The following is a 16962-nucleotide window of genomic DNA, read 5'->3' on the forward strand; positions in this document are numbered from 1 at the left end:
TCGCCTTCGCCGGAAACATAGCAGGCCTCACGTGTGCCGTTGATTTGCCTTTTCTTTAATCGAGTTAGCTTTGATTTTTTCAACCGATAATTTTCGTGTCGCGTGCAGCATGACGTGCATGGTGGAGCGTGAAGTCCTGCGATGGGGCACCATTAACAATGTGACGGGTGTGGAAAATAATCGTCCACTTAGCCGCGGAGTGTCGAGTTACCCGTTCGGTGTACATTACTTCCCCTAACTGGAGCGCCGGAAACGCAATCGAAGCATAGTGTTTATTCCGAGCGCCGACCTGTCATCTTCTTTCGGCAGCCATTATCGACAGCTGGAATCGACACAGGCCCGCGTTAAAGTGAAAAAGAAAATCCGAAAAAGGGCCTATGAGGCAAAATATCGATAAGTGAAGCGTTAAACCGAGTGATAGCAACTTCTTCTTCTCGACCGAGCCCATTCGACAGCCGCCGGGGCAAGTGAAACGTGTCGTGTGACTTCCTCGGAAAGTTTTGAAAGCTGTCCGCAAAATGTGTCTGCAAGCGTCGGTTGCTACGATGTGGGAACAGTGAATACAGTGCTCATCCGAAAGATTGCCGGCCAGAGCGTTGGCCATCATGTCCCATCATAGATTTTGCGGCCGATTTTCGGATGCATCGTGGAAACAGAGTTTCTGAAGGAACCACACGAAATAATTCGAGAAACAAGTGTTTGAAGGGTGTTCCAAAGGCGCATTTCCGGAGGAATATTTCTACTGCGGAATTTCTAACTCACCAGTGCACGATACGGAGGCCGGCAGAATGAGGTGGAACATGGCCCCGATTTCAACGGCCGTCTTGTTGCTGATAGTTAGTACAGGTAAGGACGGCTCCGTTTGGCCACGAAGAAATCATACCGTTACGTCCTTTGCGCCATCCTTAATCGTTTGCATTCTTTCAGATAATGGGCAAACAGTCAGCTCAGATGTGAAAACTCGGGAATGTTTTTTCTTAACGAAACGACATGGACAGGTTTTCAGAAACGTACAAACAGCAGCGCAACAGCGGGTACACCCGTCATTTGATTAGATTTTTCCAGAAATCATCCTTTCGGTTTTGCGATGAAATATGGTTGTCGTTGGAATTCCGAGTGAACGGTAGTCACGCATACCTGTCGTCTGGTGACGGCTTATGATACGTGCTCATGCCTTTTTTTTAACAATATGCCGTTAGGAGTATGATTAATGGTGCCTCTTGGTCGCTAACGACATGGTAAATTTTAAGCCTTAATAGGCCCTCTTCCCAACCACGATTCTTCTTTAGAGGGCCCGCGAAAAACGTGCTCCCTCCAACTTTTCTCTCTTTCTCTCTGATTGATTACGGTGAGGAGGTTCCGGAAAATTCCGTACCTCTTTCACGGCTGTGCTAATCTTTTTGCCTCACGAGGGAAAGATTTGAAGTGAAAAGGCCAACCCACGACTAAACTGTCACTTTGCTGAGGGCAACCGCTATCGGCCTGGGAGCTTTAACGGAAGAAATTGTCCAAGTGTGGGGCCAAAAGCCCAGAGGAGCATACAAATTGCGAGATGTTGTTGATAGTGTTCGGCAACTTGCGCTCGCAGCAAACTTGCTAACAATTTTGATTTCACAAGAAAGCGGTCCCGGAAGACGCAAAAACTTGGACGGTTCACAATCGCCGGGGGACATTTAGTCGGGATTCAGAACACGCCACGAAGCTAGGCAAGCATAAGTAGAACTCCACAGGAAAGAGGAGATTTAAGGTAGAAACTGTTAAACTATTCGTTCCTCGTTCCGCCGGAGCTAGCGATTTTATAGCAAAAACGGAAGCACCATATGAAAAAATATTGTAGAGCTATATAAATTTTATAGATCAAACTTTGTAAAGATGCGAAAAGACGACAATCTTTTCTTATCTGTCTTTTTCCCTTTCTCGTCCCTTTCCCTCTCAGAATTGACCATTGCCAGCGTTAGAATCGAAGATAACCGAGATAACAATGAAGGTATATATGAGAATTACTTTAAACTCTTCACTTTCTTGTAGTTTGTAGATAGTATGAAATAACATACCATGTAGAATGAAACACCAAACAACCGCATCAGAAATTCAAAGCAAACTCTTAAATAATACCCCTAAACAAGTGATAACGGACACCGATAAAAAAGTGGAAAACATATCATGATTCACAAACACAAGCGACTTCTCCGAGCGACATGTGCCAACACCAGCGGATGAATTGCGGTCTATTCCTTTAAACAAATCGTAAACACCAGAAATTGTCGACGTATCATATTTCTGTGCCCTCCCAACATTCTACGAACGGACAATGGTGTTGAATGGCGGAAAAGTGATCCTTATGGCGTTTTCTTTCCACCCACTTCGCGACTAGCCCAACTGTTCTGAAAACGGCAACCCTAGGCGCCGGCCGTTTAACGGTACTGATTATGATAATTAATTCATGTATTCTCTGCTGGCGAGACTTTCGGTCCTGTTGGCTCGCGAAGGCTCTTTGCCCCACTCCACCTCCGCCCAATCTATTCGTCGCCCGGTTCCGCCCAATGCCGTGGGCCCCAATATGGGCACCGTGGCGTTTGGTAAATAAAAATTATTTCCTTAATTGTTTCTGGTAAGCCTGGCTAAAGTACGCCGGCCTTGGGTGTTTTGTTTCGTGGATAACCTAAATTCTACACCGCAACCCGAGAACCGGGACACAATCTCCTATTGTGGCCGGTGACACAACGCAGTTCTGCTGATGCGCCTTTTTAAACATGGAAATTATGTTCTTCCTACGCCCATTCTCTCCTTTCCTAGGGGACTGCATTTGGCCTTTCCTCTCTCCCTCGTTCGGCATCATAAATTGTGCTGCCTTTGAGCCTGACTTTGGTAATTTCGGTTCCTTGTTTCGTGTGGAGCGCCAGCAAGCGGAGCACTCTGTTCCCCGTGGCCAGCCACCATAAGCTTGCAGTTTTCGTAGCCGGAGCCGGAGCCGGATTTTATTTTGTCACTTGCTTTCAGCATTCGGTCGCACCCACACATATACAGTCCCACGTGACCTGATGGTTTCTGTGAAAAAATGTGCGATATAATTTGTTCCCCCCGCGAGTAAAAACACTTCATGAAAAATATGTCCGCACAGAATGGTCGGAAGCGGGCAAGAAACAACCGTGTGGCCGGATCGCAGCGCCAAAATGTCGCCCCCATACATCGTTACTCAAGGCGGGCGCCCACAATGGGGTTTACTGAGAAAAGCACAGACCTGCATGTCTACATGCTTACGAATGCGCAGCTCATGCTCCGATGAAAGCCACCGGAAAAGTTCCCGAAGCGAATTGAAATGAGTAGCGGAAAAAAAAAAGCCGGAAGCTCAACCGAAGCGGCAAACCAAGACCACAACAATACCAGGCACCACACAACCACAGCGACAGGACAGCGTGCACCTTCGCTCCTGGCCAAACCAAACATGCTCCAGTTCCGGAGCCAAGCCCCCTGTCTTACCACGAAAGTACAATAGAATTCGCATAGGTCACAATGGAACGTAAAGGATAACGTTTCGGTTCATCGACCATTGAGCGCGGTGGATCGGATCGGTTTCGGAGGGCCAAAAGCACATCGCCATGCACCATTTTACGGATCGTGCCAGTGCTTTGTAAGAAACGGAACATTCACTCTGTTTAAATCATTCTAAATCTTACAATTTTCGGAACGCAGCATGATGCCACTGAAATAGTGTTCTGCTCGGTCCCGTGCCAGTGACATCTTCCTAGCTTCTCTGGAAAGCAAACCACAACCACGCTAGTCATTGCGCCGCTGTAGCCATTCTTTCATTCTTGCTTCTTTAAAACATACTCTCCTCCTGCGGTTACCGCGCACGGTACGGGCGATGAGTCGCCTTTATCAGCACGCTGGCAACATATCGGCAACCTCCATCACGGAGCACACCTTTGATTGGATTTCCTGGAGCATAAATAGTGCACAACCGCACGACCACGGCATGGGAAGCTTTAATCATGGCTCTCGCCGTCACGTAGCCGCGCGCGCGAGTGACAAGAATAAGTTCAGATGATGCTCCCATTTTCACACCTATTCCGTGTCCCTTCCGGTCCCTTTCTGACGCGTTGGAGGTCTGAGACTGCAGTAAATGAACGGCAGCCACGGGCCAAAACTAGTTACGAAGCTATCCTCGGTGCACGTCCTCGGTGCTGTTAGTGCCATTATTTCTCGTCCTTTCTTCTTTACACCGCAAAAGATGAGCAAGATCTTGAGCGCCAGGCCCGGGCGCGGTCACCTTATCGCCACATCCTATCTTACGCAACGCGTTCTGCAGGGAAGTAAACTTAACGAGTTCCTGCCAGGGTAGCCAGGAAAACATAATTATCGTCCTCACAGATGCACCACACACCTTCGCCCAGCATACGGCGTTCCGGTGCAACAATCAGCGGAAAAAACATCCCTCTTCTTTGCATGCCATTTCTCACTGGCAGGCTTCAAAGAATTATGGCCTCTCTCTCTTTCTCTCTCTGTCTCTCTCTGTGCCGGTATACATTATCGCTGTGTACGCTGTCACTCTGAATCTTCGCTTAATTCGTTATCTTACGAAAAAGAGCTTGCTGGAAAAAGGCTCTTGGAGGAGGGCTCTTGTGAAAACGGAAGTAAACCGAGTGCCAAGTAGATACCGACGACAAAAGTTTTCCCTTTTAGTCCTTTATTACACACACAGAATCCCGCCAGCCACACGCCACGGTCTCGAAAGTCTTGAGCAAATTGAGCCCCTTTCGAACTTCATTTCAACACTTCCTTCCGTCGCCACCGGTGACACCGGCTCCTGGCGCCCGGAGAGCGCCCGGATGCCGGCGATCGGGTTAGCTCCCGAATACCTTTCGGGGGGTTCGCGACGGAACGTCGCAGAACTTCCACCGTCGGAGTGGTGGTTTGTTGCCGGTTTAATATATTTAAATTCACTTCCCACTCGCGACGGATAAATTTATGACAAACCGGAGCAGCCCGTAGTAAAAGTTTTTCGCTTGTTTAATTTAGTCGTTAATTAGATTATGCATGTCAATTGTGCAATCCTGCCGGCGCCGGAGATGTGTGTGGCAGCGTCTCTCCCACGACAAACACTTACCAGTCGCTGGAGCACGTCTTTTCGTGTGCGCTTGGACATACTCGTTCCGGAACTCGGCCCCCGATCGCCCGAAAGACGAGCCAAATGTGATAGAATTAAGAGCACAAATTTCATTTCACACTTCACCCGGCGTGAGTTTCTGTGTCACGCCTTGGTGAACGTCTCGACAATGGAAATAAATGAGTTCCAGCGCTTGCGATTGCCACATTTGTTCCCGGTTCCGGTTTGGGAGACGCTTCCACCCGAAATTGCGCGCAGACAAACATGGACAATCAATTTATTGCGTTAGAAATATGTTGTACTCCGAACCCCGACAACGGAACCGGCGGACCGGTGGGCTCTCATTAGCGTCTAGAAGGAAACTTTCGACAGAGACCGGCCCGCCGCCCGCTCTCTATCCGACATGGGCGTAATTAAAATCGTTTTCATATTTATTAAATTTATTTCCCAACGCTCGTTTTCATTCGCCAAAAACGTGCCACTGACCGGGAGGATGCTTATTATTTTTCGGCACCCGGTAGTAGTGCCCGGTTCCAGGAACGGCGTCATGTTCTCGACTCAAACGGCTCCTTGGCTTGCGAATTCGCAGCGGCAACCGAAAATGTAATATGTAAATAACCGAGCACCGTTTTGACGCAATGTTCACTCTTTGTTGGCCACGTAATGGAGCGCACGGTTCCCCGAATCGGACTAAGATTTTCCGAACCGTAAGGCCACTTTAAATCTACCAATTTCTGGGAGCGTCGTTTAAGTGAAACTTTAGCAATTCGCACTTTCTTTGGCCATATATATTCACTACACTGTAGACAAGAACGAACCAAGTTCGAAGTTGATCTCCTAGCAATGCGCACAGTGAGCCTGTCGATCCGTTATCCCAGAGCCCTGGAACGCACAGCACATAAAAAAGTAGCAATAATTTATCGTTGTTTTATGGTAAATCCACTCCGATTACTGTGTTACCCTTTCCCTACCACAATACGATTGGACAGGGGCGGAAAAGAGTTCCCTGTCGCTGGCCCCTTTAAGTGCACCAAAAGTTCACGACCATGTTGACTACGCGAAACACAGTCACTTTCAGTGGCCACAATTTATGATGATTACCGTAGCAGATGATCACCCGGGCCGTGGCCGCAAACATTTCGGATTGCTGCTCGACAATCTCGTTTCCTCCATTAGCGCGGATGCCCCGGACAACTTGCTGATAGTCAATGATTACGGCTCCGATATTTGATTCGCCTGTGCGGCTGCGGTGATCCGGGTCAAAGTCAAATGGCCAATAAAAATAATCGTCGTGGCGCGCCGTAGGTGGAAGTAACACATGTCCCGGCGAAGGCAAACGTTGCCGCAACTACGGCTATCCGTTCCAATTGTGTTGGGAACTAAATTTTCATCCACAAAAATATTCTCACAGTCGAATTGTTGCGGGCAATTGATTTTCATTAAGTTTGCTCCACAAAAAGCGAGACCGAAGTGAGGCTCGTATCGTATTTCGTGTCGATCGCCGATCCATAACTTCATCAACCACGGCGGCATCCATCAGCAATCGAAACTAATTTAGAGGGCACCATAAAAAATCAATTTCCATTCGTCGATCCGTGAATCGAGTCCCTGCGGCGAGCTTAGTTTTGGATTCTTTTCAATCAGCGTTCCCAGCCGGATGACTTTCTTCGTGTCAACCAAAGCGGCTAAGGATCTGTAGCAATTCAAACGGTAAACATTGGTGAAGTTGTATGAAACGTCCACCGCACAATCGTCGGGTAGCCGGGTTTCGATTAAGCCAGGAATCCGGTTGTTCCAGGCTGTCCTTTTTAAGATGTCTTCACGAACAGACGATTTTTTAACGGCTTTTACATTATCAAATGACCGAAAAATTTAATTAGTTCCTTAAATAGTTGTTGAGGCACCCGTTATTCCTTCACTCAAAAAACAATGGGCAATTGAATTAACATTTTGGCAAAAGTTTAACAAAAAAGGAGAATATGTTGTTAATAAGGTTTGACCAATAATGATTTCTGGGAGCCATTTTTGATCGTTTTGCTATTTTTTAAGAACCAGTTTGATAGAGCAGAGATATAAATTCGGGTTAAAAACTAAAATACTTTCTGAATAAAATACGTTGACCTGCATTGGTTTAGAATGTTCAGCTGGCTCATCGAAGAACTGGAGCCACTGGCCGTCTGCTTTTTGCATCCGGAGATCATCGTTTCAATCACGGCCTCCCGCATTTCACCGGCACTTTCACGGCCCGTAGCCCGGCATGTATTTATTTATATTATGCAGTCTCGCCAATATCACGTTTCGGTAAGGCACCGATACCGACAACGCTACAACGTTTGCGGCGTACTGAATTTGAAAGCAACTCGATTGCGGAATCAATTTTCACCGCCCGTCGCTATCCGCAAACCGTACCACACGCCCAATCGGTACCGAGTGCTCCACACGGACTCGTCGGGATGTCCATCGGCTGTTACTTTGTCGGTAAGGAATGTCACCAAACGAGCTATCGATAGAGCTTACGGGATACGTATCTGAACGCCAGGTACATCCGCACCCCCGGGCAACGGGGCATTAGCTGCGGGGGACGTTGTGGCAATGCTCCGTTACGAAATTCATGAAATCGATACTATGCATGACAATGTCTCGATCGAAACACACACCGAGGACCGTTTGCAAAGACGAACCGAAGCGTCACTACAAGAGTGGGGATCAATTTGGGACACAAATATCGCAAACAAATGCCTCACAAAAAGGCATTTCGAGAACGAATTAGAAAATCGGGCAAACTCAATCAATTAAACAAATTGCAAAGAAGCCATATTATTACACGAAGCTCCCGGAGGGCGCCATTTGAGTTTTTTTCTCTTTCGTCGCGCATCAGGTGCTTTCGCGTGGCATGCACAATTAATCACGGAAGCTCAGCACTTCCTTTTAAATGCGGAGCCCTCCCCGAACCAACAAGTCGTAGCACGGAGCGGAAGGAGCAAAAAAACTGGTCCTTCTAAACTCGTTTGATGCTGAAGTGCTTCTGAAGAGAAGACCTCCCTTCGCAGCTTGATTGGTCACATTCAATAAAAGTTGCTTGAAATTTTATTTTTTTGTTAGGGTCCACTTGCCGCCGGCAACCGAAACGAATGGAGCAACCCTCGTGGGGCAGCTGGCTGGGAAAACTACTTTTTTATTCTTTAAGACGAATGTCCTTCCGGCCGAAGCGTGGGTCAGCGAATATTTCTCGCTGTCTCCTCGAATCCGAGCGCTTCTTCTCATACTTTCGCCTAGGGCCGACACTCTTCATTGAGGATGTCGATATTTTTGTGTAAGAACCAGGCCGAAGTTATAACAAAGTACAATCATTTTGATAATGCCCATAATTAATCGGTACTTGTTCTTATGCTCTCGGAGCGCGATGTTCAAAAGACCATGTTTTGCATCCGGCTCATTACTATTCAATTACGCTGGCAGTTTGTCAAATATTCAACATGTACAAAAATGCCGTAATAATTAAGCTGTATGCCTGTTCCGCCTGGTCACCGGATTTTACGCTACGAGAATAATTTAAAATGAATGAAAAGGACCCGGATCCGGGGACCGGCGTGTGCCGATACAGATCGTTTTATGGAGGCAATCATTTCCATCAAAAGTAAACTCCTTTATAGCATCCGCTGGCGATGAAATCTGGCCGATGGACCTTGGCGGCTCAAATTTAAATAGCTGAATCGGAACGCTGCAGATTGAAAGACACGAAGTATCCCACGAATGCGGCACAACCGCTCCGCAATCCCTTTGGGGTCGAAATAAAAAAAAACCCACGGATGAGACTGGGGCGCAGGGCAGCGAAGCTTAAAGCGGCGAAGAAAACGGAAACATATTCCGCTGGTCCCCGCTTTGGAACAAATCTTTCCAATATCCGTGAAATATGCTCCGGTGGAAGCCTTTAGCACCGAACTGCCCGTTGGCCGGGTTGTCATCTGATCGAATTTCCATTCCCACGCTTACGCAGTCCCCGGCACCGGCCACGAAGCGAACCCACGATCCTGCCAATCCCCGGGAGGACACGCCCGAAACGCCCGTACCGAAAGTGCGGGCCGGCGGATGTTTCGGTCGAATGGAATCGTTATATGAATATTGAATGAATTTTGCGATTCCTGCTGGATTGCAGCCTACAGTCTCTGCCAACCTTTCTGCCAACCGACCGACCGAGGGGTCCAAAGTTCATATCTCTCGGTGCGACCAAGGGCGCAAAGGGCCGTCGGCAGTACGCGATCATCTTGCATCATGATTTTTTCGTCCTGTAAACCCATGGGTGGAAAAATTGGCAGCCACTGACGTAAAAAAGGGCCGGGAAAGGTGTCCGGAGCGTCGGAAAAGCTGCTGAAAGGCAAAATGTCGGGCGAAATCGTTCAACATGTCTGAAGCGTACCAGACACCGTTATTCTTTGCCTCTTTCATCACACTTCAGAAGGACGAGAAATACGACCGCTGCGGTCTGGGCTTGGAGGCCGAAAGACGAAGGGAACATGCGTTACATTCATTCAGCGTATGTACGACACACTTCAAAAGCGGAAAGAAACACAAGAGTGCCACGAGGTCTAGTGTGGAATTGGAAGAAGGATTATCTGCGGCCACACATAAAGAACCCGACCCCGACACGAGCTGGAGATGGATCTCGAGAAGCAAACAACTTTATGGATCGAGATTTTCACTACAGATTAAAATGTACAATTCGCAGCACGGAGGCGCACCGGAGCACGCCTGCCGCTTTGCAGATCAATAATGTTTAGCACCACTAAAATGTGTCTCGTCCTTTTGGGTTATGCAAGATCCTGACCCTTCGTTGCCTTCTGGCGGGACCCAAACTAAAAATAAATAAAAACCGATCAGCACATCCTGCGCGGCCCGCTGTACTGAGTAAATGTTTGAATTCGCGCCTCATGTGTGCGTGTCTGACTGTGATTTGGATTTATTTCGTTTCCATCTTGCTCTGCCATTGATTCGTTGCCGTCAGTCATGTTCGTTTGCTACATTTTTGGCCGCACATCAGACGAGCATCGCGTATCAGAAATGTAAACACTGCCAGGCTGCCATCGATACACGTGTTTACTTTTTATTATCACTCCCAGTGAAGATGGCGGCACGTGCCGATCCGCAAAAAAGCGGGCGAAAGTGCATCAACTGATATCGACTTGGTATAGTTCTCAAAGTCATAAAAATAATGAATCTTCTTCTACCTGCCAGATTCGGTTTAGTTTAGCCCCGACACACTTGAGAGCACGGATTTGGTCACGTATTCCTACCGGTCCTGTCGCCAGCTTGCCGCTAATTCCTACGGCAGCAGGTTCATCAGTTTGACGAAGTTTGATGTTTGCAGAAAGTTTGTCCGAACTAAATTCAATTACAAAACACTCAATAAACCTTCGAAGCCCCGGATATACAAAGCACACTTTTCCGACGGTGATATGTAATCTCAACGGACACACAGTTTCAGTCGCCCCAGATTCAATTTTGCCGCTGCCCATAAAAAGCTTCTCGATGCGATGCGCCACGTTCTGGCGCGCCATTTCGCTCGTAAGCAGATAATGTAAATAAAAAAGTAGCACTAAATTGAATCAAATCAAATCGTTAGCAAAACCGTACCCGAAACCAATCGGGCGTAACTGGCGACCATGGGGACGGTGCGATGTAGTATTTGTAAGTGAAAAAGGTTCTTCGAGGACACCACCGGAAGACGCTATGCTCCTTATTTACCCACTAAGTTCGTACAGAAAGAAGACGATAACATGGCACCATCTTTTCATGACGCATGAACGAATTACAATTAAGCTTTTCTCGATTTTTCCTCCACAAAGTGGTGCGTACAATTCTGAATGGCCTACGGTTTTCCCTTTTCCGAACGGGCACACTATTGGGATAAATTGAATTTGTGCAAAACGCAATGGCTTGGTCCACTAAATTCTCCGAAAACGGGCAGCGTATCAACTTATTAAATCAGACGAATCTCCGTCGGGAAAATCACAAAGTCCGGTCGATGCAACATCCTAATTCGATTTTCAAATTTTACCTAATTTGACGTCGGTCAAATTCAGCCTAAATTGTTTTCGATGAGCCGCAAACCTCCCGGGGAACCCGGAATAATAAAACATTCATATTTTCCTCCCATTCACGTCACGGGAAAGCTCGGGCCCACTTTTAGGCTCGCCAAGGGATCGCCGTGTTGTAACGCTAGAGCCCTGTTCAGTTGTTTAATGAACCTTTTGCCTACGTTTCTGCGTAGGCTTCTGGTGACCGGATCTACAGACCGGAGACCGGAGCACATTGAATCCTTTCCCAGCGCAAACCGGTTACAACACCCCCGGCTCGGCTGAAATACATCTTCACGAGCTATTTCAAGCCACTGGCTTCCGGAGCAAGGGTTCCGCTGTTCTCCGGCCAGATTAAAAGACACTTACCGCTTCAAGTTCAGCAAGTAAGCAAGCAAGTACCGTTTACGGGTTACGCTCGGCTAAGCTGGTTCTCTTTGTCCCTCTTTTGTTAATTAAAAACTTTCTTCCGGGTCAGTGGCCAAACTGTGGGACCGCCCACAGCCTGAAGCGGCTACTTAATTTGAATGCCAATAAAATTTCTTTTACGCCTGAGAACACTGGTAAATGTACATAAGTCACTCCATTCTCTGTGCTGACATTCTAGGAGAAGAACTTTAACGTAATACTGCCGTAGTGGCCACAATAAAGTATTAATCTACAGGTCCATTAACCCGGAAAAGGGAGATTAATCTGAACTGCGACGAATACTTTTGGTGTCCTTTCTGGAAAATGGCGTAGAGCGATTGCTTATAACATTTTCGTGTGTAAGTCGGGCAAAGTATTTTTGTCCTGTCGGGAGAATACCATAAATCATTGGAACCCGTTTAGGAGACTGACCTTTTCGATTAGGAATAAAGTTGTTGTTAAAATTCACTGAAAGGGCCAGTTCTAACGATACCCTCACATGGCTTCTACTCAGGCCCCTAACTCTTGACTTTTCTTGCCTGGTTAATCTAAAAATTGCGTGATTAATTACGCCGAGGCTTTTTTGCCGAACGGTTCCCAAACGCCGAACGTGTCCTTACCTGAAAGGTTCTAGGAAGTTAACGCTATCTCGCAAATGAGTGATTACAGATTGCGGGTTGCTCCTGTGTGCCGGCGCCTTTCATGCGGTGCTTTTCTTCTACCTTTTAAAGCAAACAGCATCACGCTTTAAAAGCAGTTTACGATGTTTCTCTTTTTGTTATGAAAAGTAAACCAAACGAGACCGACCGTTTCGTCTGTCGTGTCTGCTTTATCAACGACGGCTCCACTCGACGGCGCTTTCTAGTCTTGACAGTTCTTTAAGCCAACAACACGACGCCTCCTTGCGGGTTGAATACATTCATCCGCTGCACATCGCAGCAGTCCATTGCCCGACGATACACTTGCAAAATCGTGTTTTGGCACGAAGCGAAATATGCGAAAGAATCCGTTGAACACGAGCGAAAAACAGAAACCATCATTATTATCATCGGGACGACGGAACCCTTCGCCTTGTGGTTCTCTGTGGATCCATGTTGGTGGGACAGCCAAATCCTTTCTTCTAGCTCTGCGTCGCTGGCCCGAGAAAACAACAGGACGTACCGTGCACGAGATTCACCGTTGCTTGGGGCCATTTTTCACCTGAGTTGTCACGGGGAAAATATTTATCCAACCCACGGAGAATACTTTTTACTGAATTTCGGCACAAAGCTGTTCGGAAAACAGAACGGAAAATCGACCGCTATGGGTTTTTGAAGCCCGTATTCTGAGCATAGAAACGTTTACAAACATTCCTTCGTTGTGGTCCCACTGTTCCTGCTCTGTTATCAATTAAAGCAAAGGCGTGTCTTTAAAAAGGCTTTGTGCTAAATCACTTGCCATTGTCTCCTACGCCCCGGCTTCAACGCGGCAACGCTATCCAGGCAGGTCAACGATTTGAATCAAAGTAATTCATTGCACGCTACAGGAACTTCCTGCTGCGAGAAATAGCAAAAATACTCGCTACAAACATGCAAGTTTACTTAACTACTTCCGGCGACCGTCGATGCGATCTCGCTCCGTCTCGCGGGCGGAGGCCCTGGAGGGGCACAACGAACCGGATTCAACAATTGCCCTCCCCGTGCAATCAACATGAAGCCCCCGTGTTTCACGGGCAACGTCGGGCAAAAATCCGCACGATAGGAAAGCCACCGCGATCCTTGACACAGATCGCGCTCAGTACGGCCATGCAATGTTTCCGATGCTCTGCTCTGTTTTTCTTTCTCCGCTCCCTTCTACTGTGTGATGGCGTCGTTGCGGCAGGAATGTTAAACCATTAGGCTCGTCTTTCGAACACGAACCTTGGGCTCCCGCCCCCCGGGGAAGACATTTTACTGGGATCGATTTCCTTTACTTCCACCGAGAGATTGGTTGACGGTCGAGTGAGGTATCTTCAACGTTACGAAATTCTTCCCATCAAAGTTTTCCAGAGTCCAGCGCGATGCTGGCAAATTTGCTTAAAGTATTCGCAAAGTATTCGTAGTGCTATGAATTATTAATACTCACCCAACCTCGGGGTACAATCCGATCGGCAGAGGGAACCCGTTTCCCCGTGCTTCTATAAATTAATCAATTTACAAGAATGGCTTGTTTTAGAAACACACCTTCGAAATTTCTACATTCATAAAAGTTACCTACAAATTATTTTCGCCATCAGAGAGATGCTCTTTCGTTTCCTATCGCTTTTGAAACATAGATTGTTTTGTTTTCCTGCCTTAGATACAAAAGCCATTTCTATTCTCACATCACGTCGCCTTCATGGATCTAGTTTTTCATAATTTATCACAAAAGTCGAATCAGGCGTTTACTAGAAGGTGTTGTTTCCTCCGTTTTTCTCCATAAAACATCAATTCAATGTGCAATCGTAGACAAAGAACTATTGCTGTTTCGAGGGAGGGCAGTCGTACGGCCCCATCAAAAGATCGATTCTTTTAAGGCTCCCGCTAAATTGCAGGTCATAAATTCAAGAATCCATATTTTATTATCAAATTTAATCCACTTTCTGCCTCGATAAACCCACCAGCCGCCTTCGGAGGCATTCCTGAGGACGCGGGACTTACTGTATGCTGACCGCAGGTCAACGAGTAACCACGATGACGATAAGTGTGAACGCACGGAGGAATGATAAATACTTCGGAATGCTCGCCTTCAAATATTCAGGAGACCTGCCCGACCGTTTGGGCCCCTTTTCGCTGAGTTATGGATAATGGTTCGCCCCAATCCGATAAACACACTAACGAACACAATAAGCGCGACTTACGGAAAGCCGGATTTACGACCACTAGTTCCACGATCCTCTTGGCAGCACCGAGAGTGACCTATGAACTGATTTGTTACACTTTTTTGCTCCTTTTCTACTCCTGTGTCACCAAGATCAAACATCTCCGTACAATTAGCTATTCAAATGTGGAGCACTCCGCAACGGGCACGAGGAGCCTCAGCGTCGTCACCTTTCCGCACAGGACCGACGCACCGTCGAACACGTTTCCCTGGACCACACGATGAGTAGTGGGATATAATTATGATTTATTTACGGCCATAATTTTCGGATAATTGTTCTTTGCTCCCTGCTGGCTCCCGTACGCTTCCTGGCTTCGTCCACAACCGGAACCACGGGGTGGGAACCAGGCTCGGAACGAATTCCCGACACCGGACCGCATTCTGGCTCGTGCCTGCAAATGCTGTGTTCATGCGTATATCCTTCCTTCCGCCCTATCTCTATCGCTCTGTGGCCTTTGCCGGGCGCAGAAAGCACCTTTTGTTTCGCCCCGAAAGAAGCCCGGCAACCAAAACTGACCCAAAAGGGATGTGCCAAAGCCAGAGCCGGAGAGAAAAAGCGGGCGAACCTTTCGTAGGCCGCGGCCACGGCGTGGCCGAGCCGACGGTTCCAAGGCTCACATGCGGAACCATTAATTTAATGAACGCCATGATGATCTATCGTAATGATCTCGACACGTTTGTGCGAAGCCTCGCCGAATAGCCGCCGCCTAGTTGGCCTCCACTGTGGGGATCTCGGTCTCTCGGTCGGTTTCTGAGGGGGGCCGCTCGGATGATGACGGAAATGATGAATACAGTCGTGAATCGTTTGAATTTATGGAATTTGTTGCCGGCTAATTTAGCCCGGTGGCTCCACCCGGGAGTACCCGGGCCGGGTTCGGGGATGAATTGTGGATACTGCCTCGGCTTTGGCCGGAGCCGGAAGAGCTCGCATAATCGCGGAAGTGTGTAAATCATTCCGACGCATCCCGGCAGCCGAGGCGTAACGCGATGGTAATTGATTCAAGCGAACCATTAACACCGTGGAAAGGGCTTTACGGACTACGGTTACGGATGGTCAAACAATCCGCCAAACGGTCCGTGACGTGTTTTTGTTTTGCCTCTAGCCTGGTGCTCCCGTGATGCGTTAACGACGATTGTTTGTGGGGCACTTTGTCGTGGTGTTTGTTCCCTTTCCGCGCAAACTAATCAGCGACGCCCCATCGATGATTATTGAATCGCCAAACGAACAACCCGCACGGACGCCAGCGACATCTTTATCGACGCAGAGCCCAGGGCAGAAGGAAAAAGAACGCCGGAACGCCGGATCAAGATAAGAACGAGATCCTGTACGCCCCGTCAAACTTTGTGACTTTATCCGCAGTCCATTATCGGTGCCGTAGTGTCTCGGGAGCACACGAGCATACGAACTAATAAACCAACAAGCTGCGCGATAAGTAACGCCCGCCGGCAGTGGCCCCTTTGGGCCACTTCCGGTAAGGCGAAGTTTTAATCTGCGGCGTTCTTGTGCGTGGATCCTGGCGTAGGTCGCTTATCATCGCTTTCACCGAACGTTTCTGGGGCCAAGTTCGGCTCGTAAAAGCCGAGACGTGGAAAGCCTTATCGTCGACGTCGCCGATCGACTTATGGCCGGCGTTTCGCCAAAAGTTTCCTCGCGTTTCGTTCAGCCTAATTGGCACCGGGGCCGTGTATTTATGAAGCCGCTTCCAGCCGCGGGGTCAATTTATTTTTCCTGATTTCGAAAACGCACCCGAGGGAGAATCATTTTTCGCCCCGCGAATTTACATACCGTTCTTGAGTTCCTAAATTTATGCCCCACCACGGCACGGTCACGGCCCGGACAGGCTTCCCAGTTCTGACTTAGAAACTTGAGTTTGTCCATGGTTCGGCCCTAACAAAGAACACGTTGCCGCGGTGCAGATGCCGCGGGAAAACAACTTGACCCCGGCGGGAGAGACTTCCGCAGCTGACCTGCTTAATTGATGCGGTGGTCCTTCGCTGCCGAGTGATAATGGATCGCAGTTCATTATTTCTTTTACCCCACAGGGACAGCCGATGACAATCGCATCCCCCCGTGTCTCATCCAAGGCACTCATAGTGGCCCAGCTCGGGCATAACTCGAAGGCAGGCAGATGAATGGTGAAAATATTGCTCCTCGGGCCCCCTCGGGACCCGTAAAGAGACAGATAATCAACAAAAGAGGAGAGTCAAATGAATAAAAAAAACTTTTCTCTGTTCCAAATTGTGCATAAAATGGTAAATGATTGTCAACCCAGCCGGCACCGAATTGCTCGCCGAAAAGTTTTTAAAGTTGTTTCTGGAGAGTTTGCCTCTAACTGGCCGTGGCGACTGGAACTCACTTCGCCGCGAACGGAAGAGAACCTTTTGTACCCTTTTAAAAACAGTATTGGACAAATTTGCTTTTTAATCAAATCAAACAGCAAATCAATTTTTCTCCTGCAGTGACCTTCTCCTTTCGGCCGTAACCATTAATAAGAA

At 47.9% G+C, this 16962-nt stretch overlaps 1 protein-coding gene across 1 annotated transcript in view; it reads left to right on the forward strand.

Annotated features, from left to right (window-relative positions):
• The first annotated feature begins 788 nt into the window (after positions 1-788).
• Positions 789-16962, forward strand: part of LOC131208747 (zwei Ig domain protein zig-8-like) — a 39692-nt gene continuing 23518 nt past the window's right edge. Inside the window, exons 1-2 of the mRNA XM_058201585.1 lie at positions 789-846; positions 1937-1987. Of these exons, the coding sequence (XP_058057568.1) occupies positions 789-846; positions 1937-1987 (109 nt within the window). The remainder of the gene's footprint in view (positions 847-1936; positions 1988-16962) is intronic.

The sequence above is a fragment of the Anopheles bellator genome, chromosome 2 (assembly GCF_943735745.2).
Source record: "Anopheles bellator chromosome 2, idAnoBellAS_SP24_06.2, whole genome shotgun sequence".
Taxonomy (NCBI): Eukaryota; Metazoa; Arthropoda; class Insecta; order Diptera; family Culicidae; genus Anopheles; species Anopheles bellator.